This window comes from Littorina saxatilis, linkage group LG12, assembly GCF_037325665.1.
Source record: "Littorina saxatilis isolate snail1 linkage group LG12, US_GU_Lsax_2.0, whole genome shotgun sequence".
Lineage (NCBI taxonomy): Eukaryota > Metazoa > Mollusca > Gastropoda > Littorinimorpha > Littorinidae > Littorina > Littorina saxatilis.
Window position 1 is genome coordinate 15,092,428 of NC_090256.1, and position 16,034 is coordinate 15,108,461.

The 16,034-nt window shown below is 41.2% G+C and overlaps 1 protein-coding gene across 3 annotated transcripts in view; it reads right to left on the bottom strand.

Moving 5' to 3' along the window:
* Nucleotides 1–9,582, bottom strand: part of LOC138981325 (kinesin heavy chain-like) — a 40,004-nt gene extending 30,422 nt beyond the window's left edge. For all 3 annotated transcript variants that reach the window (XR_011460610.1, XM_070354208.1, XM_070354207.1), the window contains exons 1-3: nucleotides 9,147–9,582; nucleotides 8,355–8,442; nucleotides 400–473 (exon numbers count right to left, since the gene is read on the bottom strand). Coding sequence is in view for 2 of the 3 variants with exons in the window: in XM_070354208.1 (XP_070210309.1) it covers nucleotides 400–473; nucleotides 8,355–8,442; nucleotides 9,147–9,269 (285 nt within the window). In the remaining variant the exon portion in view is untranslated. The remainder of the gene's footprint in view (nucleotides 1–399; nucleotides 474–8,354; nucleotides 8,443–9,146) is intronic.
* Nucleotides 9,583–16,034: the final 6,452 nt, after the last annotated feature.

Here is a 16,034-nt window from a genome sequence, read left to right on the forward strand (position 1 = left end):
TAAGAATAATAAGGAACACTTATTAATTACCCCTTCTTGCCAGAGCTCTTCTTCTTCTTCTTAATTTCCTGAGGAAATCCCTGTACAGGGCAACTACCCTTAGCTTACGGCGATGTACAATAGCAAAAGCACACACACGCACACACACATACACACATGATAAAATCCGATTAGTACAGTAAAATATAAACAACTATCCCAGAGCCCAACAATTATCCCAAATTATACAACTGCAGCAATGAAACAGAAATGTACATAGAATTTTATCTAAATTTGAGAAATTAATCATGTTTTATTGTTTACAAACAACTCCAGCAAACTTTTGAACTCTGGTTTTTGTGTGAAAATCTTTAGGTCCACATAAAATGACCTCAAAATGTGACCCAAAAGATAACTTACCTCCATAGTATGGGTCTTTCCACTGGACGTCTGACCGTAGGCGAATATAGTTCCATTGTAGCCGCTAAGTACATCTGCAGTTCAGAAGAAAGTATTCATGAAAGCAAATTGGAAAATATCCAAATTAATAAAACAACATATATCATGTAACCCAAACCCATAAACCATTACATAAGTTTAGTCTTTGATGTGATGATGAAAGTCATTCAAGTGTGTTTTGAGTGAAACTGAAAGTGCATTTTATTTCCAATCATTTCTTAATGGATAAAGTATAGCAGAACCTGGAAGCGTCACACAAAATGCTCATGCTTCTTCATCAGTGATCTTGTGAAGACTTTTTAAGTTTGTTTCTTAGACATGCAGTCACCGTGTAAATAATTTCTGTTGCCCATTTACTCTGCATGACACATCAATAATGCAGTTTTTCTTTTTCAAATCTACCATTTCACAAGATGTTGTACGCATACAGACTAACTGCCTTTTGACAAAAAGCAAGTGCAACAACAACAAAACCCTGACTTAGTGCAATTCATACATAAAACTTTGTTGCTGTGTGTAACTTGCAAGACTAAGAGTCGGCAGAGGGAGGGATAAGGGATAAATAAAGCCTGCCAGTGCCACAACAGAAATCCTCCTCCTCATCAAGCAAGAACAAATTGACATCGTCACAGAATTTTTAGCGTAATTAGACAGGTTTTCAAGAGAAGGCCAAAACTGCTTATTTTTAATTATAAAATAGTGTTAATATTTGTACCTGGTATGGATAGAAAGAGAAAAGAATGTTAAATCATATATTGTCAATCGTATTTAAAGGCCGAGGTCCAACAGGCCAAAATACCCATGGGTCTAGGCGGAGCCTATTTTCAGTGACCGACAGCTCTCAAGTTACCTAGTCTGGTGGATGCAGTGGCCAAGGCATTCCGCTTGATTAAACAAGCCAACAGCAGACTGCATACCTCTCCTTGGTGTGTGTGCCTTTCTTGTGAACCTCTGTAAACTCCCGTTATGTGTGTGTGTGTGTGTGTGTGTGTAGGGCTAGTGTGTGTGTGTGTGTATGTGTGTGTGTGTGTGTGTGTGTGTGTGTGTAGGGCTAGTGTGTGTGTGTGTGTATGTGTTTGTGGTATTCATCTTTTTTTCTGACGGTTATTTGGAAGCATTATTAGTGGCAATGATTTATTAACACAAGCAATAAATCCGCTGAGTGCAGATTACACTCACACACACACCGTCGCATGCGTGCATTTGTACACTGTGTAATACCACTGAGCACATTGTGAAAGTTATTCAGTGCCATACACTGACACAACCGGTCAACCTGACTTCGTGTTGTAGACTGAAGAGTAGAAATACCCTCTCTCTTGGTGCAGAACCTGAGTGGAAACTCGCACCAACAATCGGATGCCAAGAATTTGAGGGACCATCTACAGAGTTAAATGTGTCACTGCTTTCTGTACATGCATGTTTGAATGTTTCATCCAAGACATTGGTGCCACTATGTAGCTCTGTGTCTTGGTTTTACAGTTCCCAAGGTATCAAGGTCGGTACGGTTTTCAAGACGAGTAGGTCAGTCTAGCCGGCTTTTGGAACAATGGAACCCTTGTTACACAAACCGACTGCATTCTCTAAAGAAAATATATTGACCATTGTCTTTGCCATAATAAGCCAAATGTAAAGTCTGTGAATCTAACAAGTTGAAACTGACTTGTTAGACACCCTTATTTTGAACAAAAGATATAGTTTGCGGTTGTTAATTACGAATGTGACCGTTGGCTTCAGACTGTGATACGCGGTGTTCTACCGGAAACATCAAGCAACGCGTACAATTTTATTTTCTCTGAAAAAGTCTGCCATAAATTCAAGACATTGGTACCTAACTCACGATCGTATTCATCCACAAAATAACTTCAGCTTACTTTTTCAGCCCAAGAAGAAAACGTTTTTTTTCGGATCGATATGTTTCACTCCAAAAAAAAGAGTTATATAAACCAAACTAACATTCGAAAAGTGCAGACTATCTTTGAAATGATTTATTAATTACTGAACGATCATTGAAAGTGTTTCACTCTGCTCAGGCAGATTAGCCAGTGGTGTCATGTAGCATCCATGGCGGCTGCAATAGCGCGGAGTGACCGGAACTTTGGGGTCAGGCAACATCTGGTAAACATTGTGTTGCGGGTGTGTGTTGCCGAAAAGGAATGAGCGGTGCGTGGACATTATCTGTGACGTGGACATTATCTTTCTCGTGTCTTTAGCTCCGCCCAGTCCACCACGACTGACAGCCGTTTGATTTTGAATTCAAATTTGGTGAGTGAATTTTGTTTCTGAAAGTACGTTATCCAGGGCTTATTATACACACTTTTTGGGGTGCATGTATGGTGTACACCTTAAAACGTTTGCCTGACAAAAATGGTGCTTTTGAATTTGGTATAGACAGAGGATTTTTGAAAATAATATTTCAAGTGAGAGCTCGTTTCCTGAAAAGAGTTGGACATTAGACAGAAGTGCCACGCGCCGCTCTGCTTTTATACCCGACCCTCGGCCTTTAAGAGAACATTTCTCATGGAGAATGATTGAATATTAAGTCAAAAGCCTAAAAACATCAAAATCGGCAAGAACCGAGTAACGCCAACATTCTGTGACGACGTCAAAATTACAATATTATCAGTATCAGCTGCTGACCCCAAATTGATCGAACAGATTGTGCAAAAGGAAACCAGATCAAAAGCACATGGCCTGAACCCAAAACTGCACTTTATTCGTCTTCATAATTCATCAAAACGTACACGGTTTCCTAACACCAGCCCTAATAAAAAATGCAGTTGCGAGCAAAGTCCCTATTCAACACTGACAACAGTATTTGAGACAGCTGACACCGACAGCCAGAAAGCAGCAGAGCAGCTATGAGAAAAGCTATATTTCTGGTACAACGGCTTCATGTGACAAGGGCAAGGGCCGGAGAGGAAATAGAGTTGTGGAGTGTATCACAAAGCCCAAGGAAAACAGCCGCTGGACGCATGCCAAGCATGTCTCCCCAGCTTTTATGAGCCCTGAAACACCAGTGTGCCATATTGATCGACTGATTCAGCAATGTCATGTATGCTGAATGCTGTGTAGAAATCGTTCATACTTTTTATAAACTGAGTCTGTGCTTTACAAGCTAGTCTGTAAAGTGAATCGATGTCAAACTGGCAGATGTGAGCGCCACCCATTTGGCACTTCTCTCCATTTTATCAACCCATGTCTTTAAATTATAAAAGGAGAAAAAAAATCAGCAAACATCACAATCATTGCTTCAGAAAAGTGATGATCAGATGATGTGTGTTTCTGCATGTCACAGCTTGCTACACAAAAGTTAGAGTGGGGACACTTAGATAATTTTAAAGATCTTGTCATTTATAAACTCACAGACATTCCCTGGGGAAAGTCAGTCATTATAACACAGCACTACCCTTTCCTTCTTTCTTCTTGCATGAGCATGACTGTGTGTGCGTTTCCCACACCCCAAATATGTGCATAAGTGAACAGGGATTTTCACAGTGTGCATTCAGCTGTCTCCAGATGCCAACAAAGAGTCAGCACAAAAAGTGTTATTCTTGGAAATGTATCTCTTGTCAAGCCTGCGAATTAAATCCACAGTAGACAATTTAACTACGGGGGAACCCCCCTTTCGTGTTCGCTATGCACGGCCAAAGTTCTCGATGGATCTGCTTCAAATTTGGTGGCCATATTCAGGTCGACCCCGGACACAATCGGGACGATGAAAATTTTCAACACGTGCTCTCAGCGCGCAGCGCTGAACCGATTTTGGTTTTTATGGTTTTTCTGTACATCCATTCCCAGTAACTCTTCCTTATCTTCTCCAGTGTTTTGCGCGTTTATTTCCCTTCCTTCGTGTGGCGTCAATCGCGTACGGTGCGCCACTCACCCGGCAAAGCCGGGTACCCGGCGAAGCCAGCGTACGGTGCGCCACTCACCCGGCAAAGCCGGGTATTCGCCTCTACTTCTAAATCATGACATACCGAGTTCAATCCAGGTTTTAGAAAAGAATTAAAAGCACAGGTAAAGTGCCTGCCTGCCCACCAATCACAGCTTCCCTAAACAACAAGTAGAATCATCGACAGGGAATCAAAATGCAGTGAGACAGGCTTACTGGGGGTTTGTGTGTGTGTGTCAATAGAAAGCCCTGCAGTGCAGCTGAGAGCATACAGGGTGATGGGTCAATAGGATGACATCATCCCTGATCGATTATCAGCTACTGTAGCCTACAACTGCCTGCCATGTGAATGTGAGAGCTACCCAACCAGGTCTGTACACAGCCTGTCCTCAGACAACTGGTTCAACAGACCACTAGCTCCCCATGATAAAGGCTGTACTTTACTCAATACTGTCTACTGTGGAGTTGATACCATTTGAGCTCTAGCTGATCCTTGTCAGCAGTGGACAAATCATTATTGAAACAGAGAGTTATGACCACTGAGTGTAAGAGCTGACTATTGAATTTGAAACTCAAAGTCTAAGGTTTTGTGTGTGACTTTCCCGCTTCCTTCCTGCCTTAGTTTCCGTTGTGTCCCTTCCTATGTTGCTGAAGGTGTATGCAAAATCATTTGTGCTTGAAAATTACTGCAGACTCATTTCACTTGCACTAAACAAATCTGCTCGATTATTTTTGTTTTTCTTGTTCCCTGTTTCTTGTTCTTGTTACTTCGATCCTTGTCCTTACTCCCTGCTTTGTATTTAACGCAACCCAGCAGTGATACAAGCCAGACTTTTCACTTGTTTCAAATAATGTCTAGCCTCTTGCAGGGCTGACAAGAGTGACAGCTAGCTGCATTACAAGACATGCCCCTGAGACAAAGAACTCTTAGAAGTAGAAGACAGAGACATGTGAAAAGAAAGAAACCCTAACACAGTCCAGAGACATCCTGCTTGCTGCCGCGCGGCCCGAGAACATTTACCCTCTTTATCTTCAATGCGCTGGCTGCAAAACCCCTCCGTGCGGAGGTCTTTTCAGACACATCAGACACAGGGTGAACAAGCAATGAAGCACTACTGCTCTGCATTCCTTTCTGGGGAGGAGGCCAGCACACTCATCATAATTATCCTCCCTTCTTGCCCCCCTCCCCCTCCCTTTTTTTTATGGAAGCCACCCCATAGAGATAGTCCACACCATTCTTATTTACACTCTTCCCATAAGTGTATTTTACAGCCATCCCATTTTCCCCACTGACACACAGTGACAATGACTTGATTCACAACATTGAGGGGAAGGTTCAACTTTGTTCCCTGGCTCCCAGCTCAAAATTCCTGACAGAGGGTTATGATACAATGGGTGTTAACAATAACAGAGCACAGCCCTGTGAGCCACAGCAACAAGTGAAAGTGCAGTGCACTGCCTGGCTCTGGCACCGGGAACTTATAAAATATACAGCAGGCAGATGCATAGTTTGTCTGGTTCCAGGAAGGTTAGGTGGCACACAGCCCATTGGTTTAAATGAATGTTGGTACATAGTATGAGGCAGGCAAACTCAATGTATAGGTTCTAGGCTAATTACCTCCTCCCCCCCCCCCCCCCCCCCCACTGGACAATTGCCCCCCCCCCCATTCTTCTGTGTGGTTATTGAGTTATGAAGTGTTTCATCGTTATTTTGAGGCATACTTAACCTCAATGATGCTTCCTGGTTTCAACACACACAAATAACCATACACACACACACAGTGACACACATACACATATGTCTGACATCCACAGAATCTTTGGCAGCAGTGCCTCAAACCAAGAAAACTGTTAAACGCATAAAACTTATGATCTATTTTCCCGTCAGTTTTCTTGCTTAATTTCAAGAGCTTACTTACACCTGTCTTAAAACTCAGACAACAGTCCATTTATATGCATTGTATAACTTTTCTTACGATGAATGAGGAAAGTGGAAGATCTAACCTCATCAAATGAACAAGTGAAAATGAACCCTGACCCCAGATTGGGTGGAAGATCTAGAGCTACAAGAGCCCAGAAAGACTAAAACACATCTGGCAGGCAGACTCCCCACCTCTGACATTTCTAACATTAGCATCCTGCTACTCCCTCATCTTGCATAGTGCCAGCAATAGCATTCCCATCTTCATCAATTGTCTCTGGCCTCCCCATTATCTTGTTGGACAGCTGCCTGAGGTGGGGTGCTGTTGTGCAGCAATTAAACAAAAGGTCTTGTATCACCCTGAGGAAAATCGCTCCAAGTCCAGATAAAAGCACACCAGGAAAAAGTTCATGTCTTCACATCTCAAAAGCAAACGCTCCACCCACTCAAAACACATAAAGTACAATTAAACAAAACCGTTATCTACCACTGCTTTCAGTAAAATGAGATTTCCTTTCAACTCCCTTGTAAGCTGTCATCTACGCTAAATTCAACACCTCCATATACGGAAAGAACCAATTTCGGCCCCAATTCCCACCCCCTTTCCTTCGACACTCTGAACAAACTCACTCAGTACAAATAAGTCAAGATATTATATTCAGCCACCCACATTACATAATTTCTAAGCAAGCCTTGTCATTTATGAAGTGACATACTGGGTAAACAACGGGAACATGACATACGTCAGAGTTATGGAGGCGGCTTTGTGAGGATGGGAAAGGGGTGGGCCTTCATTCTGTGACCTCAATACATTGATGGTAGGCTCATGTGGCCGGGCTGTGTACCCATTCAGTGGGGGGGTTTCACCACAGGTATGTCATCCCAGCCAGTGACTTAAAGGAATTCGTCTAGTGTGACAGATCCATACAACTCAGTTGTGACAGATACAATTCAGGTGTGACAGACACAACTCAGGTGTGACAATGCCAGCACAGTGGACTTCCCACCTGTCTACCCTTCCCATGTCACACTCACAGCACAAATTATTCACTGACCTACATTTGAAACCTGGATGAAAAACATCATTATGTACGCCTGACTGATCTTAAATTTCTATCTTTAAGTGGGACTTGCAATCGGAAAGCACGGCAATGTTTCTAGAAATAGTTATTTGAACACCTTCACTTGAACAAGTACTATGACAGTATGAGTGACGTACACTTTAAAAAAAACAATTTGCCTCAAGCAATATCAGTGATGGCGTTAGTATTTTTTTAAACCGGTACGCAAACTTTTATGATGCAAACAGTCAAGAAAAAACCCTGTAGGCTGGCCATTGGAACCAGTTAGAGTCCAACTCAGAATACTGGTTTTGTTGTAATACCAGCACAAAAAAAAAACGGTAGTTCAAAAACTCAACCGGCAGCCAATTTTGTTCCGGTATTTTCTCATGTCAACCGGTAAATACCGGTTAACGCCAATACTGAATATCAAAACATGATTAAGTCAACCCATCGACCTGAAACTAAAAAATCAACTTTGGAAACCTGACAAGACTTCTAAAACCTTGCTAGCCGAAATCGAACTTGTCTCCGGCAGCTACATCATTGGTTGAGAATTCACCGGATTTGCGGAAGACATCTTTCTACCAGAATCAGATCAGATTCTTCCTCTTCTTTGTTCATACATGTGCTGAAACTCCCACATTCACTCATGTTTTTGGAAAAGTGGGTTTTTATGTGTATGACTGCTTTTAACCGGCCATTCAGGCAGCCATTCCCCACTTTTGGGGGATACCAGATTCAAAATTAACTTGACACTGACAGAAGTTCCTCAGGACAGCTAATCTATACCATTTATTTTATCTCAACTGGCAGAATTTCTGTTCCTTGGCAATTGGAAATAACATGTCAAATTTAAAAAATTGCAGCAAAACAAAATGTGTTTCCCTTCTCAACCATCTCACTGACCCTTTTGAGGCTTCAAGTTCTTTTAAAAATGTAATAATAACATAAATTGAATTGTATGAACCTCGTTCACTTTCTGTATAACGTATTTATAATTATAAGCGCAAGGCAGTAAACATAAATCATCAATTACCTGCCACAATGGGTTTTGCGGTGACTGTGTATACATGCTCCTGTGTAACGTTTGGTTTTAATACTTTGTCGAACATAAACACCTTCCCCTGAAACACAGCAGTAATGTAAACCATTAAATACTGCATGCACTGAGAACACATGTGTAACATCTGCAACAATGAGAAAGATGCCTTTATAAAGAAGGGAAGCCACACATGACAACAATAACATCAACAAAGAAACAATATTTATTGGACCTGATTACATCAGGAAAACCGAGGAATGCATGCACTGATGCAGAGATCACTTAATTGCCTTATAGTTTTTCGAACATCAATGTTTCAGTTTAGATTCACAAGAAGTAGAAACCTTGAGATTTCATATGTGTTTTTCATGCATTTGATATTGTCTAAATTATCTAAATCACTAATAATAATAATATAGAACTCAGGTATTGAAAGTTCAACATTACTGATTAGATCATATATTTAATGCACTGAGAAGGTGCTATTGCTCAAGTTCAAACCAGTTAGAAATGACGTTTCAAAATCGAATGTTTATTGCAGAAAAGTGCACGCTGCTGACTAGGGTGTCCCGACATGTTTTGGTGAGAATGAATTGATGATAAATTATGATAAGTGCCACGTCTTTTTCATTTAACATGTATACTTGTACATCGTAAATCACACTCACATATGTGTATAAAATGCTGAACTAAAACATGAGGGAAAATCTGTCTAGCTGATGAATCATCAATATCTACATTTGATCTGAATCGATCAGGATTGTGATCATGAAGTTGAACACTTACGCCAACAGCAGCCGTGTCATCGGTCGGGAATTTGAGAACAAACTTGCTCCCTGCCTTTTCTTCTTGAGCATTTAGTGGTCTAACACGACAAACAACTTTGATATTGCACTCGTCGGCTGCCATGTTTGCAGTCTATGATAATGATCTTACACACACACTGTCGGGTCGAATTCTCTGGACGCTGGGAAAAGATCGAAGTTGCAGCGAGACTAAACTCGCGACATCCTCATCTGCCAAGTGAAATGTCAATCAAAGAAGAACACATTGTGCGCTTAACTACTCACGCACATTTCCTACACACTTATAAACGTCAAAATGAGACCCTGGCATAAGCAAACAACCACAATAACGGAGATCTGAGCGGCAATTTGTAAACGAAACACAGACTTCTGTTTGTCGGCTGCTCTCACCGGACTAAACCGACGGCCATTTTCCCAGCAATGCACTGTGGGAAGTGACGTCATCCCCTCATTGCCCTCGTATGACCCCAAGTTGGCACACCTGTGCGGCACGCTAAGCATGATCCGAGCATCAAAAAAACACAGCAAACAAATTCAAAAACTTGCTAAAAATCTGAACTTTGATTAATGTAAGAAATAGACCATGGGATGAATGATATCTGATGGCATATCTGACCATCACACTGAGGACTTGAACTGAACACCGAGTGACTCAGACAGTGATAACAGTCCCCCCCCCCCCCCCCCCCCACAAAAAAAAGAACCAAGTCGCGTAAGGCGAAAATACAATATTTAGTCAAGTAGCTGTCGAACTCACAGAATGAAACTGAACGCAATGCCATTTTACTCGTAGCATCGTCAGGCCACCGCTCATGGCAAAGGCAGTGAAATTGACAAGAAGAGCGGGGTAGTAGTTGCGCTAAGAAGGATAGCACGCTTTTCTGTACCTCTCTTTGTTTTAACTTTCTGAGCGTGTTTTTAATCCAAACATATCATATCTATATGTTTTTGGAATCAGGAACCGACAAGGAATAAGATGAAAGTGTTTTTAAATTGATTTGGACAATTTAATTTTGATAATAATTTTTATATATTTAATTTTCAGAGCTTGTTTTTAATCCAAATATAACATATTTATATGTTTTTGGAATCAGCAAATGATGGAGAATAAGATAAACGTAAATTTGGATCGTTTTATAAATTTTTATTTTTTTTTACAATTTTCCGATTTTTAATGACCAAAGTCATTAATTAATTTTTAAGCCACCAAGCTGAAATGCAATACCGAACCCCGGGCTTCGTCGAAGATTACTTGACCAAAATTTGAACCAATTTGGTTGAAAAATGAGGGCGTGACAGTGCCGCCTCAACTTTCACGAAAAGCCGGATATGACGTCATCAAAGACATTTATCATAAAAATGAAAAAAACGTTCGGGGATTTCATACCCAGGAACTCTCATGTCAAATTTCATAAAGATCGGTCCAGTAGTTTAGTCTGAATCGCTCTACACACACACACAGACACACACACACACACACGCACACACACACACACACACGCACATACACCACGACCCTCGTTTCGATTCCCCCTCGATGTTAAAATATTTAGTCAAAACTTGACTAAATATAAAAACCAAGTCGCGTAAGGCGAAAATACAACATTTAGTCAAGTAGCTGTCGAACTCTCAGAATGAAACTGAACGCAATGCAACGCAGCAAGACCGTATGCTCGTAGCATCGCCGTCAGTCCACCCGCTCACGGCATAGGCAGTGAAATTGACAAGAAGAGCGGGGTAGTAGTTGCGCTGGGAAGGATAGCACGCTTTTCTGTACCTCTCTTCGTTTTAACTTTCTGAGCGTGTTTTTAATCCAAACATATCATATCTATATGTTTTTGGAATCAGGAACCGACAAGGAATAAGATGAAAGTGTCTTTAAATTGATTTGGAAAATTTAATTTTGATAATAATTATTATATATTTAATTTTCAGAGCTTGTTTTTAATCCGAATATAACATATGTATATGTTTTTGGAATCAGCAAATGATGGAGAATAAGATAAACGTAAGTTTGGATCGTTTTATAAAAAACATATTTTTTTTACAATTTTCAGATTTTTAATGACCAAAGTCATTTAATTTTTAAGCCACCACGCTGAAATGCAATACCGAAGTCCGGGCTTCGTCGAACATTACCCGACCAAAATTTCAACCAATTTGGTTGAAAAATGAGGGCGTGACAGTGCCGCCTCAACTTTCACGAAAAGCCGGATATGACGTCATCAAAGACATTTATCAAAATAATGAAAAAAAAGTTCGGGGATTTCACACCCAGGAACTCTCATGTCAAATTTCATAAAGATCGGTCCAGTAGTTTAGTCTGAATCGCTCTACACACACACACACACACACAGACACAGACAGACACACACACACACGCACATACACCACGACCCTCGTCTCGATTCCCCCCTCTACGTTAAAACATTTAGTCAAAACTTGACTAAATGTAAAAAATAAAAAAAATAAACGCAGGAGATGCGGCGTGGCTATTTGTTATTCAGACCAAAGGATGCTATAATGCTATACAAAGAATTAAATACAAGATCTGCTGCATTTTCTATCAAATTGCCGCGGGCACGGCTCCACAGTACCTGTCCGATCTCGTGCAGAAAAACAATCCTGAAAGGGTTGTCCGTTCTGCCTCCCAAAATAAATTTGTCAAAGCTCCTAAGTATCAGAGGGACGATCATGGTGGCCGCTGTCTTTCAGTCGCAGCTGATCATATCTGGAACAAACTCCCTTTGTCTCTACGTCTCAGTCCATCTCTGCCTTCTTTCAAAGCAAATCTCAAGACTCACCTCTTCAGAGAAGCATTCTATGATGATGTAGTTGTCGCGACCCTGTAAATGTGCATTTTCGGATGAACAATGTTTACTGTGTGTGTGTGTGTGTGTGTGTGTGTGTGTGTGTGTGTGTGTGTGTGTGTGTGTGTGTGTGTGTGTGTGTGTGTGTGTGGACATGTGTGGGTGTGTGTGTGTGTGTGTGTGTGTGTGTGTGCGTGTGTGTGGACATGTGTGGGTGTGTGTGTGTGTGTGCATCATAATTGTTGTGTATATTGAGAGTTCGTTCCTGTAAGAGCCTTTGGATTTTTGTAACATTTATGTTTTGTTTTTGGTTTTTGTTGTAAAGTGTTTATGATTGTGTTCTATTCCGTCAATGGCGTCATTCTGGTAATGATGTTGTTATTGCTTTTGTAAAGCGCTTTGTGTGTTCGAAAGCGCTATAGAAATCACCATTATTATTATTATTATTATTATAGACAATGACTACAATTATACATCGATCCACTCATTGGAAAGAAAGAAGTAGCATCATATCATTTATTTGTTTTATTCATTCTCAAAAACTTCTGTCTGAAAGGAAACTGATTTTATTCCAGCATATTGTTTACAAGAGTTGTGCCAATCTCGATCCATAGAATATTTCAAACCTACCTGAACTGACCATAAAAAAAACGCCCAGCAATACTGGGTATTATCATTTTAACTTATTAAATTCAGTTGTACTCAGTCGTTTGACGGTTTGTTTGCTTGTGTATTTTGTCTATTTGGTTGTTTATTTGTTCGCGTCAGTGTGTGTGTGTGTGTGTGTGTGTGTGTGTGTATGTGTGTGGTATGTCAGTATGTGTGTGTGTGTGTGTGTGTGTGTGTGTGTGTGTACGTGTGTACGTGTGTTTGTGTGCCGGTGTGTGTGTATGTGTGTGCCGTGTCAGTCAGTGTGTGTCAGTGTGTGTGTGTGTGTGTGTGTGTGTGTGTGTGTGTGTGTGCGTGCGTGCGTGCGTGCGTGCGCTTCTCAGTCTGTGACAAACGTCCCCCATTAGTCAGGCAGGCTAGAAATATTCTGTCAGTGAATCGAGATTGGCAAAACTCTGGCGGCAAAAAAATATGCTGGAACTAGTGTTCACCATGTGTCCTTCTCTTTCCAGTAGAAATATAAACTTAGCAAAAACATTACTAGTATTGCGACAAATTTCACACCCAAATTAATTCTCGGATCATTTCACTCAAACTTTCTATGCCAGTTAAGGCCGTTCACTTGACTATCTGGATCACCTTTCTATGCCAGTTAAGGCCGTTCACTTGACCATCTGGATCACCTTTCTATGCCAGTTAAGGCCGTTCACTTGACTATCTGGATCACCTTTCTATGCCAGTTAAGGCCGTTCACTTGACTATCTGGATCACCTTTCTATGCCAGTTAAGGCCGTTCACTTGACTATCTGGATCATCTTTCTATGCCAGTTAAGGCCGTTCACTTGACTATCTGGATCACCTTTCTATGCCAGTTAAGGCCGTTCACTTGACTATCTGGATCATCTTTCTATGCCAGTTAAGGCCGTTCACTTGACTATCTGGATCACCTTTCTATGCCAGTTAAGGCCGTTCACTTGACTATCTGGATCATCTTTCTATGCCAGTTAAGGCCGTTCACTTGACTATCTGGATCATCTTTCTATGCCAGTTAAGGCCGTTCACTTGACTATCTGGATCATCTTTGTATGCCAGTTAAGGCCGTTCACTTGACTATCTGGATCACCTTTCTATGCCAGTCAGTTAAGGCCGTTCACTGGACTATCTGGATCACCTTTCTATGCCAGTTAAGGCCGTTCACGTGACTATCTGGATCACCTTTCTATGCCAGTTAAGGCCGTTCACTTGACTATCTGGATCGCCTTTCTATGCCAGTTAAGGCCGTTCACTTGATTATCTGGATCGCCTTTCTATGCCAGTTAAGGCCGTTCACTTGACTATCTGGATCACCTTTCTATGCCAGTTAAGGCCGTTCACTTGACTATCTGGATCACCTTTCTATGCCAGTTAAGGCCGTTCACTTGACTATCTGGATCACCTTTCGGTTTAAGAGTTTGCGCGGATCACGTATCCGCTGCTCAAATAAGGGTACCCTCAAAATTGATTGGTCAAAAACGGAAGGGACCAATTAAAAATCGACGAAAAATCACAATAGGAAAATCTTTGCAACTTTTACATACGGGAAGAGAGTCAAATGAACCCAGAACATGTTGTTTTGTTTAGATAGCTTGCGTATTTCGTGTGCTATATGCTATTCAGTCCTTTCTTTCTTTACTTGTTCTTTATTTGGTGTTTAACGTCGTTTTCAACCACGAAGGTTATATCGCGACGGGGAAAGGGGGGAGATGGGATAGAGCCACTTGTCAATTGTTTCTTGTTCACAAAAGCACTAATCAAAAATTTGCTCCAGGGGCCTGCAACGTAGTACAATGTATTACCTTACTGGGAGAATGCAAGTTTCCAGTACAAAGGACTTAACATTTCTTACATACTGCTTGACTAAAATCTTTACAAAAATTGACTATATTCTATACAAGAAACACTTAAAGGCACAGTAAGCCTCCCGTAAACCATCACAGAGCTCCCCGAGCGTCTACATACAGTACAAGCATACTTCCATTTGAACGCTCACCGAACGGGAACATCCTGGCTGCTTTCTGTCGAGCGTGAGAAATTTTCAAAGAATTTATTTTCGTGGACTTGGTCTTCTACAACAATGGCGCCTCGTTTTGGTGCTGGACGGCTGTTATGATACCGGAAATCACGCCCGGACAGTAAGCCTCCCGTAAACCATCACAGATACAGTCAGGCTTTTACACACAGTACAAACACCCTTCCATTTGAACACTCACCGAACGGGAACATCCTAGGTGCCCTACGTAAAGAGCAAGCAATTTTCAAAGAAATAATTTTTCGGATTGTCTCCATCTCAATCGGACCCATCCTGAACTCAGGTCAAAAATAAGATACTTCCCTTCAACTGGCGATAGCCGTGGAGCGATGATTATCAGAATGATTCGGACCGTGGTGCGTTTTGGCGCTGGACCTAACTTTTAAAATCTAAATAATAAATTCTCAGCTTGTTACACAAACATTCTTAAATCTTCTTCTTCTTCTTCTTCTTCTTCTTCTTGCGTTCGCCGTCACACCATCAGTTTAGTCTGCGAGACGAAATTCTTAAATCATAAAAGTTTTTTTTTTTCATCAAGATGTGACAAGATCATTACAATTTGACGTTTTGAAAGTTTGAAAAGCCCGAAAGCAGGGTCACGCAAGGTCGTGATTTTCGTAGCAGACGGCGGTTTATAGGCAGTCAAAAGCCATCGCTAAAGTTCTTATGAATCACATTCGTTTGTTTCGTGAAAAGTCAGAGGTACATAACGTGCTATTGCAGATAAGCTCACAGGGAGCCCCATTCAAATTACAAACTGACGACTGCATTGGCCATTGTGAAAAAGGGAAACTGGATCACACGGGTTCACAATGGCTCAGGGGTAAGATAAACCACGCAAAAATAAATTCTTTGAAAATTGCTCGCTCTTTACGTAGGGCACCTAGGATGTTCCCGTTTGGTGAGCGTTCAAGGGAGAAAAGAAAGAAAAGGAATGAGGGGCCGGAGTGCTATGAGCAATTCTTCCAAATCCATTAAAAAAAAATATGACACTACCAGACTGTTTCCGCATATTGAGCCAGAATTTTTTGTTATGGCAAATCGATGTTGCAGTTCCGGAGCAAATGATCAAAATTTCTTTGCGAATTTGCGTTCAAACGTGTTTTTCCCATAATATAACAATGCACAGCTCGAAAATATGGCCAAGAACAAATCTACGGTACTTCGAAGAAAGAAGAATAACAATATTCTTGTCCAATTAAGACTTGCAATTTACCGTGTGCGCTGTAAAATCTCCCTACCTTCACAGCTGACGAAAAGCAGACATCTTCATTTTCTCCAAGGGAGAAATCGTTGGTCATAAAGTCTTGCAGGACCCAAACACACCATCCTGAACTCAGGTCAAAAATGAGTTACTTCCCTTCGGGTCTCATGGTGATAG